The sequence below is a fragment of the Platichthys flesus genome, chromosome 19 (assembly GCF_949316205.1).
Source record: "Platichthys flesus chromosome 19, fPlaFle2.1, whole genome shotgun sequence".
NCBI classification, from domain to species: domain Eukaryota; kingdom Metazoa; phylum Chordata; class Actinopteri; order Pleuronectiformes; family Pleuronectidae; genus Platichthys; species Platichthys flesus.
This window is the reverse complement of record NC_084963.1, coordinates 1155299-1173165: the sequence shown is the minus strand read 5'-3', so window position 1 is coordinate 1173165 and position 17867 is coordinate 1155299. Positions and strand designations below refer to the sequence as shown.

Here is a 17867-nt window from a genome sequence, read left to right as displayed (position 1 = left end):
ACCTTTTTCCGTTTACCGTTTAATTTTCAATAGAGGCCCTGTATATATTCAATACATATATGTATACATTTATTAATAGAGATATAACGCTCTTTTATTATTTTTAAACTAATCTAGAGTTAAAGAGAATATCATTGTTTTCAGTGAAGAGCAAACAACAACCACAACAAATAAAATTAAGGAGCAGATACAGTCCGCTGCAGAAAAACTAAATATTACATTACACGTCATACTGTTTACATCAGGAGATTTTAATGTGGATTCTCTTTAGATTTTTAACTAAATGTAATGTTTTTATTTTATAAGTTTACTTTGTTTATGTTTGCTTTTATTTTGAAAATTCGTATTGAAGCAGCCTTCCTTATCCGGTGGTTAAAAAGATGGCGGCGGCTGCTGAGGCCGCAGACAGCTTTGTGTATTTCGCGCGATTGTAGGTTTTTCCGCCGGTAAACAACCGGAGAGCTCCGGTGCTGACGTCATGAGGAGCGGGTCACCGCGCAGGGTTACCGGATGCCTCGCGTGAACCGGACAGTCGTTCTAACGCTGCTGATCGCCAGCAGCTCCGTGTTCCTGCTGTTCCAGCTGTATTACTACCGGACGTACGTCAGCAAGGTGAGGAGCAGCGTCACGTAAATAAGGAAGTGGCCTCATTTAGACCTTTTGTTATTCAAATTTTTGTTTTGTTGAGAATGTATCGTCACTCTTTAGCAAAAAGATTATAATCCTGACATTTCTAATCTACATTATAAAACATGTCTTCTGCAGGCTGGTCCTCACATCCTGAGCAGAACAGGTCAACTGACCGCCAGCGACGTCCAATGGGTGAGTCAGCATCAGTGACGTTGTATTGTTTGTGTTACACGGACACACAATGATCCCATACATGTTGCATGTTCTCCACATGTTTGTGTGGGTTCTTCTCCAGGAAGAGACATGCTGGTTGTTGTGTAGTTGAATGAAGACAGTCAGTGTGATCAGTAGGTTGTTGGACATTGTCTCTGAACACATGTCTTATATGAGGACATCTGTTACAGTCCGGTCCTGATAGGGCTTTCCATGGTAACTCTCATGTGTCATGTCTCTGCAGCAGACAGTGAAGAAGTTTCTGGCGTTAGCCCAGCGGTTCAGGCTGCCCATGTTTCTTGCCGACACCGCAGCGCTCACATTACTCTCCCAGGATGCTTTGCGACAGCGTGACCGGCAGGTGCGGGAGCCGCACTGCAGCTTTCTGTGCACTGACCGGCCAATCACATCATTCGCTGTGCACGCCAACCTGTGGAAGTATGATGTGAGTAGGATGAGAGATTTATGGCACGTTTACTCTCATGTATTTATGTAATGTGACTTTTGTCAAATTATTTACTTCTTTTTTTTCATGTCAGTCTGGCTTCCTATTGGCTGTTGAGCAGAAAGGCTTTGAGCTGCTGCAGCTGCGGGGAGAGGATCCCCGATTGGCCAGCCTGGACAATTTGTCAGGAGAGGACATCCCCCTGCACTTCCTCTTCCGCCTCAACGGTTACATCATCCAGGTGAGTGAGGCCATGTCACCTGATGACAACTCCAAACATTTAGTGATGTCATCGGATCAAAATGACATGATGATGTTTTGCCGCAGGTGGTTTTCCTGTACGAGCGAAGCGGGAACTATCTGTGGCACGGAGCGCTACGTCTCAGAGATAACAGGGACCGCAGCTTCGCACCGTTTAAACTGCTCGACTACGGACGTCATGCCGGAGCCTATGACAGGTACAGCAACACGTATGATGACAAGATGTTTGACTGTGGTTGAACCAGTGTCAGTAAACACACTCACTTTCAAGAGTCACTGTTACACTGTCCACTGTACGTTTATACTGAATCCAGTCTTTAATTAAACATGTGTTTAATGTGCTTGGCCCCTGCAGGCCAGAGCTGGTCCTGACTGTCCTGGATGGCCTCGACATTCAAGTCCCGCGCAACGTTTCCCACTTCTTGTCCGAACAGCAACATGCCCACTTCCTGGAGTGTCGTTATCGTGACGCTCGTAACTTCTTGCAGGTCTGAAAGAAGAAATATAGATATATAGATATATATATATATATATTATAAATAAGCTGATTTTAGCTGAGCTTTCATTCACATGATGAAAAGCTTGTAAGAGGATCTTGAGTCATTATTATTTTGTTACAAAATTAAATAAGCATATGAATAAATAGATTCTCTCCCTCTCCACAATGTGTGAATGTAGCTCTATCCTGATGACACATCTCCAATGGCGATGGATTTTCACAGAAAAGCAAAGTCGTTGCTTCATTTAGCCGCTCGAACGCTCAAACAACTCAACATCCCCTTCTGGCTCAGCAGCGGCACCTTTCTGGGTAATGTGCTAACTTGCTAACTCTTTGACATGATGACATCACAGCCTCATTAACAGATGTCTCTGCCTCTCTCGCCCCCTGCAGGCTGGTTCAGGCAATGCAGTATTATTTCGTACAGTCGAGATGTCGATATAGGGATTTTTATCGCAGACTTCCGGTGGGACATCATTGCAGCATTCAGAGAGGCTGGACTGTCACTCAAACACAAGTTTGGAAAGGTCAGATATTTATAAAACAAAATTTATTATATTTCTAATTGCAGGTGGTTGTTTAGTGTTTTGAGTGGTTGTGTGTTTCTAATTTTGTGGAAGCTAGTGTGTGTTTGATTTTGAAGGCTTCTTTTATTGTGCAGGTGGAGGACAGTCTGGAGCTTTCATTTGTAAGTGAGGATGTCAAACTGGACATTTTCTTCTTCTATGAAGACGGAGACATCGTCTGGAACGGAGGAACACAGGCGAAGAGCGGCAGGAAGTTCAAGTGAATAAAATATTAACATTTAATAAGTTTAATGAGGTTTAATCTGTCAGCTGGTTTAAGTATTTCACACTTTTGTTATCGATAAACTTTTGATGTTTATTCTTCTTCAGGTACATCTTTCCTCGTTTCTCTCTTTGCTGGACGGAGCTTCTCGAGCTTAAAGTTCGTGTTCCCTGTGAAACCCTCGACTATGTGACGGCTAATTACGGTTCCTCCTGGAGCATCCCAGTGAGGAGCTGGGACTGGAAGTCATCGCCTAGCAACGTGCAAGAGAATGGAGCGTGGCCGCGTGCGGAGTGGGCGGAGCTTATCCAAGTTTACTGAGAGGAGACTACAAAAAGTTGGAAAACAAGATTAACACTGAAACTACGAATGTAGTGCGGAGAAACAGGAAGTTGAATTTATTTCTGTTAACCTCATTCACTAATAAACACTTACGGTTTAAATCATTTTTGTCAAACTCTTTCAACTAATCCTTTCAAAAAACAGAATTTAAACACTGCCCTTGTTAACATGAAACCCAGGCGGCATCTTGGGGGTGGTGGGAGTTGAATCAATATCAACCTGATCAGCTGAGAACAGAATGAAAGGGTCATGGATGGCCACTACGTTCCTCACCTACTTCTGATCGGAGGAGAGAAGATCCAGGCCAAAGGTCACAGCAGCATCTGTTGGTGTTGTCAAACTTTCATTTTCCATCAGTTTATATTCAAACTTGTATCATCTCAATTCACACCTCAAGCTCAATTCTGCACCAAATCACCAACACACTTCGGATCCTTCGGACTCCGGTCCTGATAGGGCTTTCCATGGTAACTCTCATGTGTCATGTCTCTGCAGCAGACAGTGAAGAAGTTTCTGGCGTTAGCCCAGCGGTTCAGGCTGCCCATGTTTCTTGCCGACACCGCAGCGCTCACATTACTCTCCCAGGATGCTTTGCGACAGCGTGACCGGCAGGTGCGGGAGCCGCACTGCAGCTTTCTGTGCACTGACCGGCCAATCACATCATTCGCTGTGCACGCCAACCTGTGGAAGTATGATGTGAGTAGGATGAGAGATTTATGGCACGTTTACTCTCATGTATTTATGTAATGTGACTTTTGTCAAATTATTTACTTCTTTTTTTTCATGTCAGTCTGGCTTCCTATTGGCTGTTGAGCAGAAAGGCTTTGAGCTGCTGCAGCTGCGGGGAGAGGATCCCCGATTGGCCAGCCTGGACAATTTGTCAGGAGAGGACATCCCCCTGCACTTCCTCTTCCGCCTCAACGGTTACATCATCCAGGTGAGTGAGGCCATGTCACCTGATGACAACTCCAAACATTTAGTGATGTCATCGGATCAAAATGACATGATGATGTTTTGCCGCAGGTGGTTTTCCTGTACGAGCGAAGCGGGAACTATCTGTGGCACGGAGCGCTACGTCTCAGAGATAACAGGGACCGCAGCTTCGCACCGTTTAAACTGCTCGACTACGGACGTCATGCCGGAGCCTATGACAGGTACAGCAACACGTATGATGACAAGATGTTTGACTGTGGTTGAACCAGTGTCAGTAAACACACTCACTTTCAAGAGTCACTGTTACACTGTCCACTGTACGTTTATACTGAATCCAGTCTTTAATTAAACATGTGTTTAATGTGCTTGGCCCCTGCAGGCCAGAGCTGGTCCTGACTGTCCTGGATGGCCTCGACATTCAAGTCCCGCGCAACGTTTCCCACTTCTTGTCCGAACAGCAACATGCCCACTTCCTGGAGTGTCGTTATCGTGACGCTCGTAACTTCTTGCAGGTCTGAAAGAAGAAATATAGATATATAGATATATATATATATATATTATAAATAAGCTGATTTTAGCTGAGCTTTCATTCACATGATGAAAAGCTTGTAAGAGGATCTTGAGTCATTATTATTTTGTTACAAAATTAAATAAGCATATGAATAAATAGATTCTCTCCCTCTCCACAATGTGTGAATGTAGCTCTATCCTGATGACACATCTCCAATGGCGATGGATTTTCACAGAAAAGCAAAGTCGTTGCTTCATTTAGCCGCTCGAACGCTCAAACAACTCAACATCCCCTTCTGGCTCAGCAGCGGCACCTTTCTGGGTAATGTGCTAACTTGCTAACTCTTTGACATGATGACATCACAGCCTCATTAACAGATGTCTCTGCCTCTCTCGCCCCCTGCAGGCTGGTTCAGGCAATGCAGTATTATTTCGTACAGTCGAGATGTCGATATAGGGATTTTTATCGCAGACTTCCGGTGGGACATCATTGCAGCATTCAGAGAGGCTGGACTGTCACTCAAACACAAGTTTGGAAAGGTCAGATATTTATAAAACAAAATTTATTATATTTCTAATTGCAGGTGGTTGTTTAGTGTTTTGAGTGGTTGTGTGTTTCTAATTTTGTGGAAGCTAGTGTGTGTTTGATTTTGAAGGCTTCTTTTATTGTGCAGGTGGAGGACAGTCTGGAGCTTTCATTTGTAAGTGAGGATGTCAAACTGGACATTTTCTTCTTCTATGAAGACGGAGACATCGTCTGGAACGGAGGAACACAGGCGAAGAGCGGCAGGAAGTTCAAGTGAATAAAATATTAACATTTAATAAGTTTAATGAGGTTTAATCTGTCAGCTGGTTTAAGTATTTCACACTTTTGTTATCGATAAACTTTTGATGTTTATTCTTCTTCAGGTACATCTTTCCTCGTTTCTCTCTTTGCTGGACGGAGCTTCTCGAGCTTAAAGTTCGTGTTCCCTGTGAAACCCTCGACTATGTGACGGCTAATTACGGTTCCTCCTGGAGCATCCCAGTGAGGAGCTGGGACTGGAAGTCATCGCCTAGCAACGTGCAAGAGAATGGAGCGTGGCCGCGTGCGGAGTGGGCGGAGCTTATCCAAGTTTACTGAGAGGAGACTACAAAAAGTTGGAAAACAAGATTAACACTGAAACTACGAATGTAGTGCGGAGAAACAGGAAGTTGAATTTATTTCTGTTAACCTCATTCACTAATAAACACTTACGGTTTAAATCATTTTTGTCAAACTCTTTCAACTAATCCTTTCAAAAAACAGAATTTAAACACTGCCCTTGTTAACATGAAACCCAGGCGGCATCTTGGGGGTGGTGGGAGTTGAATCAATATCAACCTGATCAGCTGAGAACAGAATGAAAGGGTCATGGATGGCCACTACGTTCCTCACCTACTTCTGATCGGAGGAGAGAAGATCCAGGCCAAAGGTCACAGCAGCATCTGTTGGTGTTGTCAAACTTTCATTTTCCATCAGTTTATATTCAAACTTGTATCATCTCAATTCACACCTCAAGCTCAATTCTGCACCAAATCACCAACACACTTCGGATCATGAAATATTCTCAAACCGTGGACATGTTATCACATGATTTTAATGTGATATGAACCCAAGTCACTTTAATCAAAAAATAACTTCTGTGGACATGCTTTGCACAGTGTCAGAGTGTCAGTCCAATTTAAATAAACTTTATAAACAACACTGCTCAGCTCCTCACGGTGACGACCAATGCAGCTTCCATCACATTAGCATGACGTCACTCCGTGTTTCGGTTCCGTTTCCATTCAAAAGTCTTTAACGTGTTGTCCGGTGACGTCACTCAGCCGCCTCGTCGCGCTGCCGCTCCTTGTGCAGCACGAGCCCTTTACCGATCAGATCCGGTACTTCCACCGCGAGCCACGGTCCGAGTCCCAGCGCCATGAGGTGCGCGAGCCCGAAGCGCGGCGCGTTGCGGGCCCACAGCGGTGCGAAGTGGTCGGTGAGGCAGATCTTCCCGCCCCGGTACATCTTCGCCGTCTTCCCGTCCAGCTCCGGTATCGCCACCTCGGGCGCGGTGTCGGGATACGTCACCGGGATGTCGAACTCCAACCGGAACTCGTAGCGCATCAGCTCGTGGATGAACCAGCACGTGCCGGTCCAGCGCGTCCCGTCCGCGTTGGACTCGAGGCGGAACCAGTCGTTGTCCGCGGCCTTGTTCTGCTCCACGAACCGGATCAGAGCCTGGTACTCCTCCTTCAGCCGCTGCGGCCATAGAGCCCGGTCCCGCGGCCCCGCCGGGGTCTTCAGCAGCGGGATCTGAGACACGGCCCTGCGCGTGGCTTCGTCCGACATGTTGTGTCCGGAAGGAAATAAAAGTTTATGATTCTTTCGTCTTTTTACAGATAAAATAAGTTCAGTGTGTTCTAGCCGGTTCTGCTCAGCTGGGAGGAATGACGCGGACTTCCGGTCTGTTACAGTACTTCCGCCATGAGATTTTCAAAACAAAACATCAGAACGCTTTGGTCATGTTTGATTTTGTTTGACATGTTTCATTTGATAAATAAAGATTTTTTTTTACAGTTTATTTCTCTTTGCCTATCCTTAGAAATAATTTCAAGACAAATAAATGAAATACATAAAAAAAGATTCTGCTCCTTCACGGTAATGGTAATTTGGCGTTTCCTCCCAGAAGTAATCCTTATAGATAGATAGATAGATAGATAGATAGATAGATTACTTTATTCATCCCCGATGGAGAGAAGTTATGTTTGAACAGGAAAGACCAGGTGAAAAGCGTCTGCTCATGAAAGTTTCACAAACTGATTGGGATTTCCCCAATTATATAATTACCCAACAAAATAAACAACAGGCCACCTATTTCGAAAATACATTCTTTGGTACGAATTCCATAGAAAATAAGGGCTATTAATAAATGTGAGAAGCCAATTAATCATGAATGTATTGTTTATAGTTGTGAAGTCCACAAAATGCAAACCCCCAAAATGAGTGCTTAATGATCACTGCCTTTTTAATGTAATGAACTCTGTTCTTCACACAAAATAAAACAACATATTTTTAATTCTGTTCGATAACGCATAATCCATATCCAATTCAATTGATCAGTTGCAGCATTTTACCCTCGTCCACCCATTTTGTGCTACAATGAATCTAAGCTCGTTTGGCCCATAACTTACATTAATAGTCTGTTATTTAGTAAGTTGATCAATTCATCTCTCCCCATCAGACAGAGCCTCCAACCAAGAGGGAGAAAGGTGAACTGCCTCTTTTCTTCAGTTGCTCTTTTTTCTTTGACAACATCAGCTTTGCTTTGCAGCCATAGTCATTGATCAGATCTTGAATTGGCTTCTGACCTGCTCATATCAATGAGGAACTGTTGAGTGTCCAGAAAGAGGCGGTTGGTCCAGGGGAGTGACAGTGAAAATATACATTTTTATGACGAGTCAGTGGAGTAACTGATATTAACTAAGATGTAATTATTATAAAAAACCTTGATAGTAATATATTCGGGACCGTTAGTCATTATTGGACTTTTTGTAACGTTGTTGAACGACCTGATGTCACAAAGTTGAACGTATTAACTTTGTGCAGTCACGTGTCGACGGGAGGCTCTCCGCTCCAGCAGGTGGCGGCAGTTCACATTTTTCTCACCAGAAGAAGAAGTCGCTCCAACAACAGTCTGTCCGCCATTTGCTCTCAGCTCCCCTACGCTGGTTTTTCTTATTATTTAGTTTGTGAATTCAGATCAGATCTGTTCACCTGCACATTCACCTGAGCACGAGGCGTGGACACGTCACGGCGGCGGTGATGGCGGCCGACCGGCGCGAGGACAAAGGTGAGGCTTTGTTAGCCGCAGCTAGCTGTTAGCATGTGTGCTATCTTTGTTCTGCTCGGATTGAATCTGCTGCCGATTGGTTATCGATCATCTTATCGACCAGTGGCTCATGTGTACACTAGTTAGTAGCTGGTGACAAGTTATGTGTAAGTAATTGATCAGCAGCAGCTCTTGCGTGTCTCCTTGGTTCTAACGTGTCCTGCTGCGTGAAGCCACGACACCCGGCTGCGTTCATCTGTTCATTCTGCAGCTTCACGCACCATCAACGTCAAACACACACACGCGTGTTTCTGACCCGCACTGATCAACACTGGCTGTGGCTGGTTCATCACTACGTCATAATAAAGACAGGAAGTTGTGAATGTCCTGATTTATTGTTCGAATGATCTTTAAGTATATTACGACGTCATTTCCTTTCCCTTTTACAACATGTTAACTTAAAGTAAATGTGTCATTTTATGAACATTGAATCAGTGATTTCCCTGTTTTATTTGAGACTGGTAGTTAGTTTAAATACAGTTTGAAAGTGTGTCACGTGTGCTAGTTTAAGTCAAGTTTCCTGTGTGTGTCAGATGGAGAGCTGAACGTTCTAGAGGATCTTCTGACCGAGGCTCCAGATCAAGATGATGAGTTGTACAATCCAGAGAGTGAGAGAGACGTCAGTGACAAGAAAGGTACTGATACATCTACTGTTATCACAACTGTTACTGCTATTCACACCACAACTGATTTTGTGATGAAGACAGTGGTTAAATAATGTCTCGCTCTCAGGAACAAAGAGGAAAAGTGAACGCTCTAACAGCCATGACCTGAAGAGGCTCCGCCCCTCGTCAGGCCATAACCCCTCCAGATCATCCTCCACTAATAAGAGAGCCCCAGGCCCGCCTCTTTCCTCCTCCAAGAAGACGCCATCCAGCCCCCGGGGCAGACACACCGCCAGCACCGGCTACCGAAACGAATACTATGAGGAGCGAAAGAGTCGGCGAGTCTCCCGAGAGGCGACAAGGAGCCGAGGAGCAGAAGACGCTAGACGCAGAGAAGCCCAAAGAGGCCTGGAGGGTCTGAGCCAGGTATTCACACCACTGCTAGTACTGCGATTAATACTACTTATTAATACTGCTGCTACTCTGTATTGAGTACACACGCAAACAAACAGTTTCAAGGCTTTCAGCCAATCATATTTATTTCCTGTTTGTCTACAGAAGCTGCGGCGTGAAGAGCGACCTCCAAGCCCTACACCCCACGTGGTGATCAACCAATCAGAGGAGGACGTGGTAGAAGAGTTTGGCTCAGAGCAGGGATCAGGAAGCTCCTCCCCTGCTGGCTCCCAGGTAGAGGAGGAGGAAGATGAGGAGCAGGAGGAAGACGAAGAGGAGGAGGGCATGGATGAAGAGGAGGATGAGGAAGAAGGAGAGAAGGAGGAAGAGGAAGAAGAAGAGGAGGAGTACGAGAGACGTGGCGGTGGCGAGGGTAACGACTACGACACTCGGAGCGAAGCTGGTGACTCGCGCTCCGCCTCCTCTGTTAGTTTCTCTGACGACGGCGAGTCGGCTCGTTCAGGCTCCGCCTCAGACGCCTCAGGTAATCATGACTACAATGAATGATGCTTGTTTTATATCCACACACTATCATCCATGATCATTATCCTCAATAATAGACCAATCATTATTTCCTGTGGGGGAATGTGCACGAGATTTTTTAATGAATGTTTCATTCACTTAGTTTCTATGCTTTTACTTTGAAAGATTCGGAGAAGAAGCAGGACAAGTTGTCGTCCTCAGTCCGGGCTGTTCGCAAAGGGATGGAGAGTAAGGCGGCCATCTTTATTTATCTGTAAAGAATGTTTTAACATCTTACTATGATCATATTAAAGTAATCAGATTCCTTCCTCTTCCTGTGTGGTTTCAGATCCGACCAGTAAATTACGATACATCCTGCGAGATGCTCGCTTCTTCCTCATCAAGAGCAACAACCATGAAAACGTGTCGTTGGCTAAAGCTAAGGTACAATGAGGCAGTGATGTAACCTGTTGATTATGATGTCATCGTGTTCAGGGTTTGTGATGTATCTGGTTAATGATGATGTCATCGTGTACAGGGCGTGTGGTCGACGCTGCCGGTGAATGAGAAGAAGTTGAATGCAGCGTTCCGCGCCGCTCACAGCGTCATCCTCGTCTTCTCTGTGAGGGAAAGTGGAAAATTCCAAGGTAAAAACTAATCATTAACTTTATAGAAAATATCTTTTTTTTTTTTTTCCTTCACTGTTTTTAAATTTGTCTCCGTCTCAACCGTAGGTTTCGCTCGTTTGGCATCGGAGTCTCATCATGGCGGATCTCCGATCCACTGGGTTCTTCCTGCCGGTATGAACGCCAAGATGCTGGGCGGAGTCTTCAAGATCGACTGGCTCTGCAGGTAAGCTACAACAATAATGATAATCACAAAAACAATAATGCCACAACATCACAAGCCTCTTCCTCTGTTCGCCCTCAGGAGAGAACTTCCGTTCACGAAGACGTCTCATCTGTCGAACCCCTGGAACGAACACAAGCCTGTGAAGATTGGACGTGATGGACAGGTCAGCACGCAATTTGATTCCAGGCCATTTGATCTTCAGGCTCTGTGAGACATTGCTAACTTTTGTTTTGAACATTTTAAAATCTGTTTCAGGAGATCCAACCAGAGATCGGTGCTCAGCTCTGTGCCCTGTTCCCATTGGATGAGAGTGTGGACGTTCACCTGGTAGCTCGTCAAGTTCGTCACAAACGCACAACGCCTTCGGAGCCGCGGCCTCGAGGCCGGCCACCACAACGTGAACCGGGAAGGTTAGCCAAACACCAAGCTCCTTCTCCCGCTTCCTGTTCTTCTTCCTCTCCTGCTGCGGCCACGGCGCCATCTGCTGCTGGACGACGGAGAAGGCTGCTGCTTTTAGCCGGTGGCTAGCAATCCCATGGCGAGCGTTGCTGGTTCATTGATGGTTGTTGTGGTTTGTCCAGTCAGGAGCTTCCCACCGCAATGATGCCTGGCTCTGCGTCAGAGGTCGTAAAAGTCAGACAGGAAGTGAAACGTTCAGGACATACGTTTCTTCTCTAGTTTTTAAATTTATTTTCCTTTGATAAATAATTTTCAGTCAATGAAAGTTTGTCGCCTCATCAAAGCTTTTTTTCTTTACAGGAGTTTCTTTCTTTGGAAGTTTAATAATCGAAAGTTTAGCTGGACTGTGGCTGACCATTTCAAAATAAAAGCAAAAAGGACGAGCGTCACTGGCCGGACTGAAGGAGGAGGGCGGGTAGAACTCTTACTGGTCTTTGAGAAGGTGGTGCGGGTGGGGTGTGAGAGAGGCGGGGCCTCTGGACTGAATCCAATGAGAGGGTGTGATGTGTTTGGGGGCGAGGCCTCTGGACTGAATCCAATGAGAGGGTAGGATTTGTTTGGGGGCGGGGCTTCTGGCTCATAAGGTAAAGACGGACTTCTTAAAAGAATCCTTATGGACCTACCCCTCCCCCAATAAAAGGACATTTATATGACACCCTCCTCCCCCTGTACACTCAGGACTGAGAGTGAAAACGTGCACATGTGTGCGTGTGTGTGTGTCGCTCTAATGAACTGAATATAAAGTGTGTGTGTTGGGGCTGGAGGCGACGGACGGAGCGACAGGAAGGACTGTTGCTGGTCTGGAGGGGGCAGGGCTGGGATGGAGGTGGGTGGGGCTTTACATATTGATTGACAGGACTGCACCATCATCATCATCATCATCACCTCCCTCCACCCTTTCAAAATAAGAGGTTTTAAAAAAGCCTTTAATGGACTGATGAGGAACTGTGTTTATAATCTCAGTGTTGTTGACAAACAACGTAAACAACAGAGGCGGTATGTTGTTCCTTCACACGCTTCTTCTTGTTTGTTTTTTTATTGTGTGTGTGAAACAAAATTCCTTTAAGTATTGTATTTGTCCATCAAGCAGTGAAACAACGTCCTTTATTAAATTAAGTAAAGACGTGAGAGGGCGTCGCCCTCGTACGACCCTAAGGTGAGAGAGGGAGTGGGCGAGGGATGTTGTGTCGTCTGATTGGTTCTCTGGACGATCACATGTCTATAAAATATCAGTAAATCAGCACTTGGAGTTTTTTTTCTGTTGCTGAATTGACCTGAGTGAGTTTTTATAGTACGCAATGATGTATGTGTGAGAGTGTGTATACGTGTGCGTGTGTGTGTCTTACTTGTCAACTTGTTTACGTAGGCGTCGACCTGAAGAGTTCGACCTCCACGGCAGGAAGAGGCCGCGAGCCGAAGGTCCACCTGACTTCAACCAGCGAGCAGGTCGTTTATTTGAAAAATCTCAGTCACTTCCTGTTTTGAATGAAAGTAACTTCAGCCAACATTGTTTTGATGTTTTTATAATTGGTTCAAAGATTTATTTCTATTATTTTTAGTGTTTGATTTCCAAATGCATTCAATTTGTCGACTTTTTTTAGTCTTTGTCAAAATAATGTTTATATATTTGCCTTACTGTTTGATTCATACATCAGAAACAGTTTCATTAAACTAATTTTATTTGCAGGGTTCCTCCAGGACCTTCGTAATCAGCAGGTGGACAGGTGAGACCACATCAGAATGTGGGCAGAGCCACAGCAGCATTTATCGGTTGAGCAAAGACGAAAGATAACCTTAATCCGTTTTAATAGCTAAGAAAAAAATTTTTTTTTTTAATTATGGCAAATATTTTAAATGTTTTTCTAAAAAATGTTTTGTTCTGTTTTCAGACGTTTCTCCAGCGTAAGGCGAGATGTTTTTCTCAATGGGGTGAGATTTTAGCATGTTAGCTTAGCATCAATGTGTCCAGTTGAACTTGGTTCTGGTCCTGTAGCACTGAGGTGTTAGCGTGTTAGTGTCGGGTGGGCTCACCTGTGTTTCCTGTTTCAGTCATACGACTACATGAGAGATTATCACCACAGCGTGGGACCTCCTGCTCCGTGGCAGACGCTGGTACGACTCTGTTTTTGATCCTGTTTGCTCATCAATCACATTATTGACGACTGAGACCAATGATTTCATGTTGTTGTTGTCAGGCGGCGTACCCCGGTGTCGAGCAGCCACCGCCCCATCACCCACCCTACTACCACCACGGCCACCCCCCTCCACCCCCTCACCAGGCCTATCACCACCATCACCCACCACTGCCGCCACACGAGGCTCCACCCCCCCGCTTCAGAGATAAGCAGCGGGCACCGCAGCACCGTGCCTTCGCCTCCAGCCCGGTGAGTTCTGTAGGACGATGTTCTTGACCTTCAGGTCTTCCTCCTTCCTTGGACAACCTCATCACCTTTGTTAAACCGATCCGATTCCTGTTGTCACTTGGGATAATAGCTCAGATCGCCCCCTATGGGTCAGCTCTCAGTTTTCTCTGAATCAGTATGTGATATTTGATAAATTATGCAGCTCTACTAATTAATCAATCTGATGAGGTCTTATTGATTTTCAATCTCTCTCGCAGCATGACTATGACATGCGTGTGGACGACTTCCTGCGGCGGACACAGGCGGTGGTGAGCAGCCGGCGGGAGCGAGACCGGCAGCGAGAACGAGAGCGTGGCGGACCTCGACGTGAGAGAGAGAGAGAGCGAGGAAGGGACAGAGACAGAGAGAGAGAGAGGGACAAAGAGAGAGGGCGGTACCGCAGGTGATCTGATGAAGTCACATCGTGTCTGAGTTGAGGTTTATTTCGGCGGTCTACAGTTGTTTGCTGGTTTCCTGTCTCTGTTAAATCTTGAATAAAAAAGGAGCGATGGGATGACATCACTTTTTACGTGAATAGACTTTAAAAATGTAAAAATTAAAATCAGATTTTGATGATTGAGTGACAACACCTGTCATACGCGTTCCGGCTTCACACGTTTAAAACATGAAAAAAGCAAGCATCAGTATTTTAGTTGCAAGGTTTCAACAGGAGGCTGGAGGCCCTCGGGCAGGTCAATGTTTTTTAATCTTTCTCTTGTCACTGCTTGTTTTATTGTGAAAGGTTGGACACTACTTCCTGTTAGTTTTCCTCCATTATTGTTTGTAAAAACATCTGTTTTTTTTATTTATTTTTTTGTTTTCAGGGTTTTATTTAAGCGGCAACCTTTTTTTTTTTAAGTTACCATTTTCATCTTGTAATCACCTCTGACTAGAGAAGAAGCTCGGCTGTTTGTGATGTTTATTGATCAGCAGCAGGTTGAATTGATCCGTTTTCAGTCTCTATTGTAACATTTGAAGGTTAAATCTTTATTTCCTGTTTGTGTACGGAGGGGGCGGAGCCTATGCTTGATTTTGTATAAAATAAAAACCTGAAATCGACTTAAGCTTGTTTTCTTTGTCATGTGATCCGATGTATGCTAACGCCCGATCAGTAAGATGCAACAAATGTACCTATTAACATAATTAACTACTATTGAGAATCAGATTACAGGGAGTCAACTAACACCAATTCTCAATAAATTAAACCAGACGTTTGTTTAATAAAATAACTTTTATTTTACAGATAAAAATAAAGTTAAAACTGACAAGGAAGTTAAATCTTTAGTCATTCTTTTCTCGTCGTCCTCGTCTGCAGCGTAGCAGGAAACCGCGGATTCCCGCCCAGCAGAGGGCGCCGGTGATCATCAGGAAAACCAGCAGGGCACCTGCGACGTCCAGGCTGTGGTACTGGAACCAGTTCAGCTCATGTGATGCGAGCCGCAGGTGTGGCGCTCCACCATGTCGCATCACAAACTCCACCCAGAATGCGGCTGTGCTCAGTGGCGCCACCGGCTGGTCACGATGCACATTCGACAGATGCTGAATGCTGGACTTGTAGCTAAGCATCATGGGAAAAGAATCAAGGTCACAGTGGTATTTTATTGTTAAAGACAGGAAATCCAAATATGTATTCAAACGTTGGAGTATGTGATTCGGCAGGAAGTCTGGGGCTTTTAATGTGAAAGGGAACAAGAATGACCAGAAGGTATGGAACAGGAAATAGAAAGTATCTTCCAGCTGTTTGTGACGTCACCCTCACCCTGGCTGACTGATGACATCATGCAGCGCCTGCCTCAGCATGTCGGACGTCATACTGTTGAAGTCCAGGACGACAGCGGCGCCGCGGCGACTGAGGCGGGCGATGTTATCTGGCTGATCTGCGAACAGCGGGATTCCGACCATTGGCACGGCGTGATACACGGCCTCATACAAACCGTTGGTGCCACCATGAGTCACAAACGCTCTGGTCCTTGGGTGACCTGCCAGGAACCAGGCTTTTATTGTTAAAAGATTCTTCAGCATTATATCACAGAAATATCAATAATCACTGATGGATGAGATGAATCAGCTGATCACTAAAAACTGTGTTGGTGCGTGTGTGTGTAGTTGTGCGTGTGTGTGTTACCCAGCAGGTCGTTCTGAGGAATCCAGTCGTAAAGTTTCGTATTTGACATCAAAGTTTTTGGTCTACTTCCTTTGTATTTCCAAATCACCTGAAAAAACAAGAAAAATTGACACGTTTACGTGTAATTTTAACAAAAATTATTTTAGATTAATTTAATATTTAGGGGTGGAGCAACAGACAGAGGCAGGAAGTAACATATCACGTCCTCTGCTCAGTTCATGTGATCATGTTTACATCACATCAACATGATGTCATCACCACAAACTCTCCTGAAGTCTTGTCGGTGTCCACTACGTGTGCAAAATGGGAATATAAAGTTTTTTTCATTTTTGCATCTGTTAGATACGTCATCAACCCCCCCAGCCCGTAAGCAGAGAATCCAGCGGTTTCTGCTGACTTTCTGTTGACTGTATTCTGAGAGGCCAGAAGGAACGTGTGCAGAACGTCCGGAGCCTCACACTCGGTGCTTCACAACCTTCCTCCTTCAGATGGACTGTGGAGGATCTCCGGAGTTCAGTGCAGGTCTGAAAGCAGCTCAACTCAGTGTGTCTGAGTGGGCGGAGCCTCTTACTTTTTGCGGGATCTGTCCGAGGGCAACGGCGATGACATCAGCAGTTTCTGTCGTGAAGTTGGTTACCATGGAGCCAAAGGAAACCACCACCACGCCAGCATCACCCGAACTCTGAACAAACTCCTCCATGTCTGCTGGCAGCTGATTGGCCGGTTTGCAGTGCAGACCGCCCACATGTTTGAAGTTGGGCGGGATCGGCTTTGGCGTCTCTATGTCCCAGAAAGTCCTGATGAACCACAAGTCGGCTTTTCCCAGAGTCCCACAGTAGCTGGTGGGACTTCCTGTCAACACATACATAAAGGAAACAGCTTTGTTGGGCTTTTAATTTGAAGAGATAGGTGAGCTGACCTTTGACCTACCACTGACCTTTGACCTCTGTGTAGTACTTATCCAGCCTTAGCCTCCAGAACATCTCTGTCATTACAGACAGTGAGACATACGTCACTGTGTTGATCAGTCTCTCCACAAACGTCATGTGGTCACTGTACGGCAGCGGAGCGGCAGGGACGTATGAGGGCGGAGCCGGCGCATGGCCGCAGTGTCGCTCCATCACCCCCCCGAACGACAAACGCAGCGAGACGATGAGTGGCAGGTCGAGAAGGTCGGCCACCAGGTCACCGCAAATCGTCACCGGGTCGAGCAGGACAGCGTCGAACTTAGAGTCCCGCAGAGTCGCCATCAGCTGCTCATCCTTGAACATGGAGTCACACTGACGCATCAGGACATCGATGGAACGTGCCGTCCAATCATGACTCCACAAAATCCTTTTCAGAATCGAAGAACGATGCCACTCGAACATGGAGAAGTTGATTAACTCTTCAGTGAGGCCATGTAGATCAGATTTGCTAAAAGGAACCTGGACAACAAGAAGCACCAGTTTTAAAAGTCATTGAAAGTTATTAAAGTTTCTAAAGTCTTGAGAACACATTAACCCCTACATGTCTGAACCTGACATCACCTTGTAAACCAGGAAGTTGAACTTGGTGGCATAGCGGCTGTTGTTGTAGTCGACGGACGGAGATGCTTCAGAAACTAACACGGTGACGGAGTGGTTCCGCTTCACCAGCTCGTCCAAGATGTTCCGCATGTTCAACCAATGACTATACTCACCTGGAAACACCAGGACATGGCCGCCATCAGCCGGAGCGAGCTGATGGAGCAGCACCAGGACGGCAGGGACAAAGAGAAGAGGCCGGAAGAGCTGCATCATGAGTGAATGACCAAAACCATCCTGTTTCATTCGTCTGTGGCTTTCTGTTGCTGCAGGTGAAAGTGCAACTTGATCATAGGTCAGTTACTGATAAGAGCTGCTCTCTGATTGGACGGGGAAACTCACTACTGATCACATGTCATGCCAGACAGACAGAGAGATAGATGCTTTACAGATTTCAGAGGAAGTAGGGGAAGAGGTAAACAGGAA

The 17867-nt window shown here is 45.5% G+C and overlaps 5 protein-coding genes across 6 annotated transcripts; 3 read left to right on the top strand and 2 right to left on the bottom strand.

Annotated features, from left to right (window-relative positions):
* Positions 1-348: 348 nt before the first annotated feature.
* Positions 349-3283, top strand: LOC133975170 (ribitol-5-phosphate transferase FKTN-like). 2 transcript variants are annotated; one of them, XM_062413067.1, is made up of 10 exons: positions 349-612; positions 766-822; positions 1091-1288; positions 1383-1529; positions 1616-1746; positions 1905-2037; positions 2228-2357; positions 2442-2575; positions 2710-2834; positions 2945-3283. In XM_062413067.1, exons 1-10 carry the CDS (start codon positions 511-513, stop codon positions 3156-3158), a joined length of 1371 nt encoding a protein of 456 aa, XP_062269051.1. In that variant the 5' UTR covers positions 349-510; the 3' UTR covers positions 3159-3283. The 2 variants fall into 2 exon arrangements, with proteins under 2 accessions (XP_062269051.1, XP_062269050.1); XM_062413066.1 differs by having other exon boundaries at positions 1088-1288.
* Positions 3284-3647: 364 nt separating this feature from the next.
* LOC133975171 (ribitol-5-phosphate transferase FKTN-like) lies at positions 3648-5867 on the top strand. The gene is made up of 8 exons (XM_062413068.1): positions 3648-3875; positions 3970-4116; positions 4203-4333; positions 4492-4624; positions 4815-4944; positions 5029-5162; positions 5297-5421; positions 5532-5867. Exons 1-8 carry the CDS (start codon positions 3663-3665, stop codon positions 5743-5745), a joined length of 1227 nt encoding a protein of 408 aa, XP_062269052.1. The 5' UTR covers positions 3648-3662; the 3' UTR covers positions 5746-5867.
* A 356-nt stretch (positions 5868-6223) lies between these two features.
* Positions 6224-7106, bottom strand: ufc1 (ubiquitin-fold modifier conjugating enzyme 1). Its single transcript, XM_062413069.1, has one exon. It carries the CDS (start codon positions 6976-6978, stop codon positions 6463-6465), a length of 516 nt encoding a protein of 171 aa, XP_062269053.1. The 5' UTR covers positions 6979-7106; the 3' UTR covers positions 6224-6462.
* Positions 7107-8291: 1185 nt separating this feature from the next.
* ythdc1 (YTH N6-methyladenosine RNA binding protein C1) lies at positions 8292-14810 on the top strand. The gene is made up of 16 exons (XM_062413489.1): positions 8292-8479; positions 9052-9153; positions 9251-9549; positions 9682-10060; positions 10225-10287; positions 10388-10482; positions 10577-10685; positions 10773-10890; positions 10969-11053; positions 11146-11300; positions 12716-12795; positions 13037-13073; positions 13239-13278; positions 13399-13461; positions 13545-13733; positions 13970-14810. The coding sequence occupies exons 1-16, from the start codon at positions 8452-8454 to the stop codon at positions 14156-14158; spliced, it is 2031 nt and encodes a 676-aa protein (XP_062269473.1). The 5' UTR covers positions 8292-8451; the 3' UTR covers positions 14159-14810.
* A 153-nt stretch (positions 14811-14963) lies between these two features.
* On the bottom strand, positions 14964-17806 carry LOC133975522 (UDP-glucuronosyltransferase 2A1-like). The gene is made up of 6 exons (XM_062413490.1): positions 17406-17806; positions 16814-17303; positions 16448-16728; positions 15877-15964; positions 15511-15730; positions 14964-15309 (listed from the first exon to the last, which is right to left on the bottom strand). The coding sequence occupies exons 1-6, from the start codon at positions 17685-17687 to the stop codon at positions 15033-15035; spliced, it is 1638 nt and encodes a 545-aa protein (XP_062269474.1). The 5' UTR covers positions 17688-17806; the 3' UTR covers positions 14964-15032.
* Positions 17807-17867: the final 61 nt, after the last annotated feature.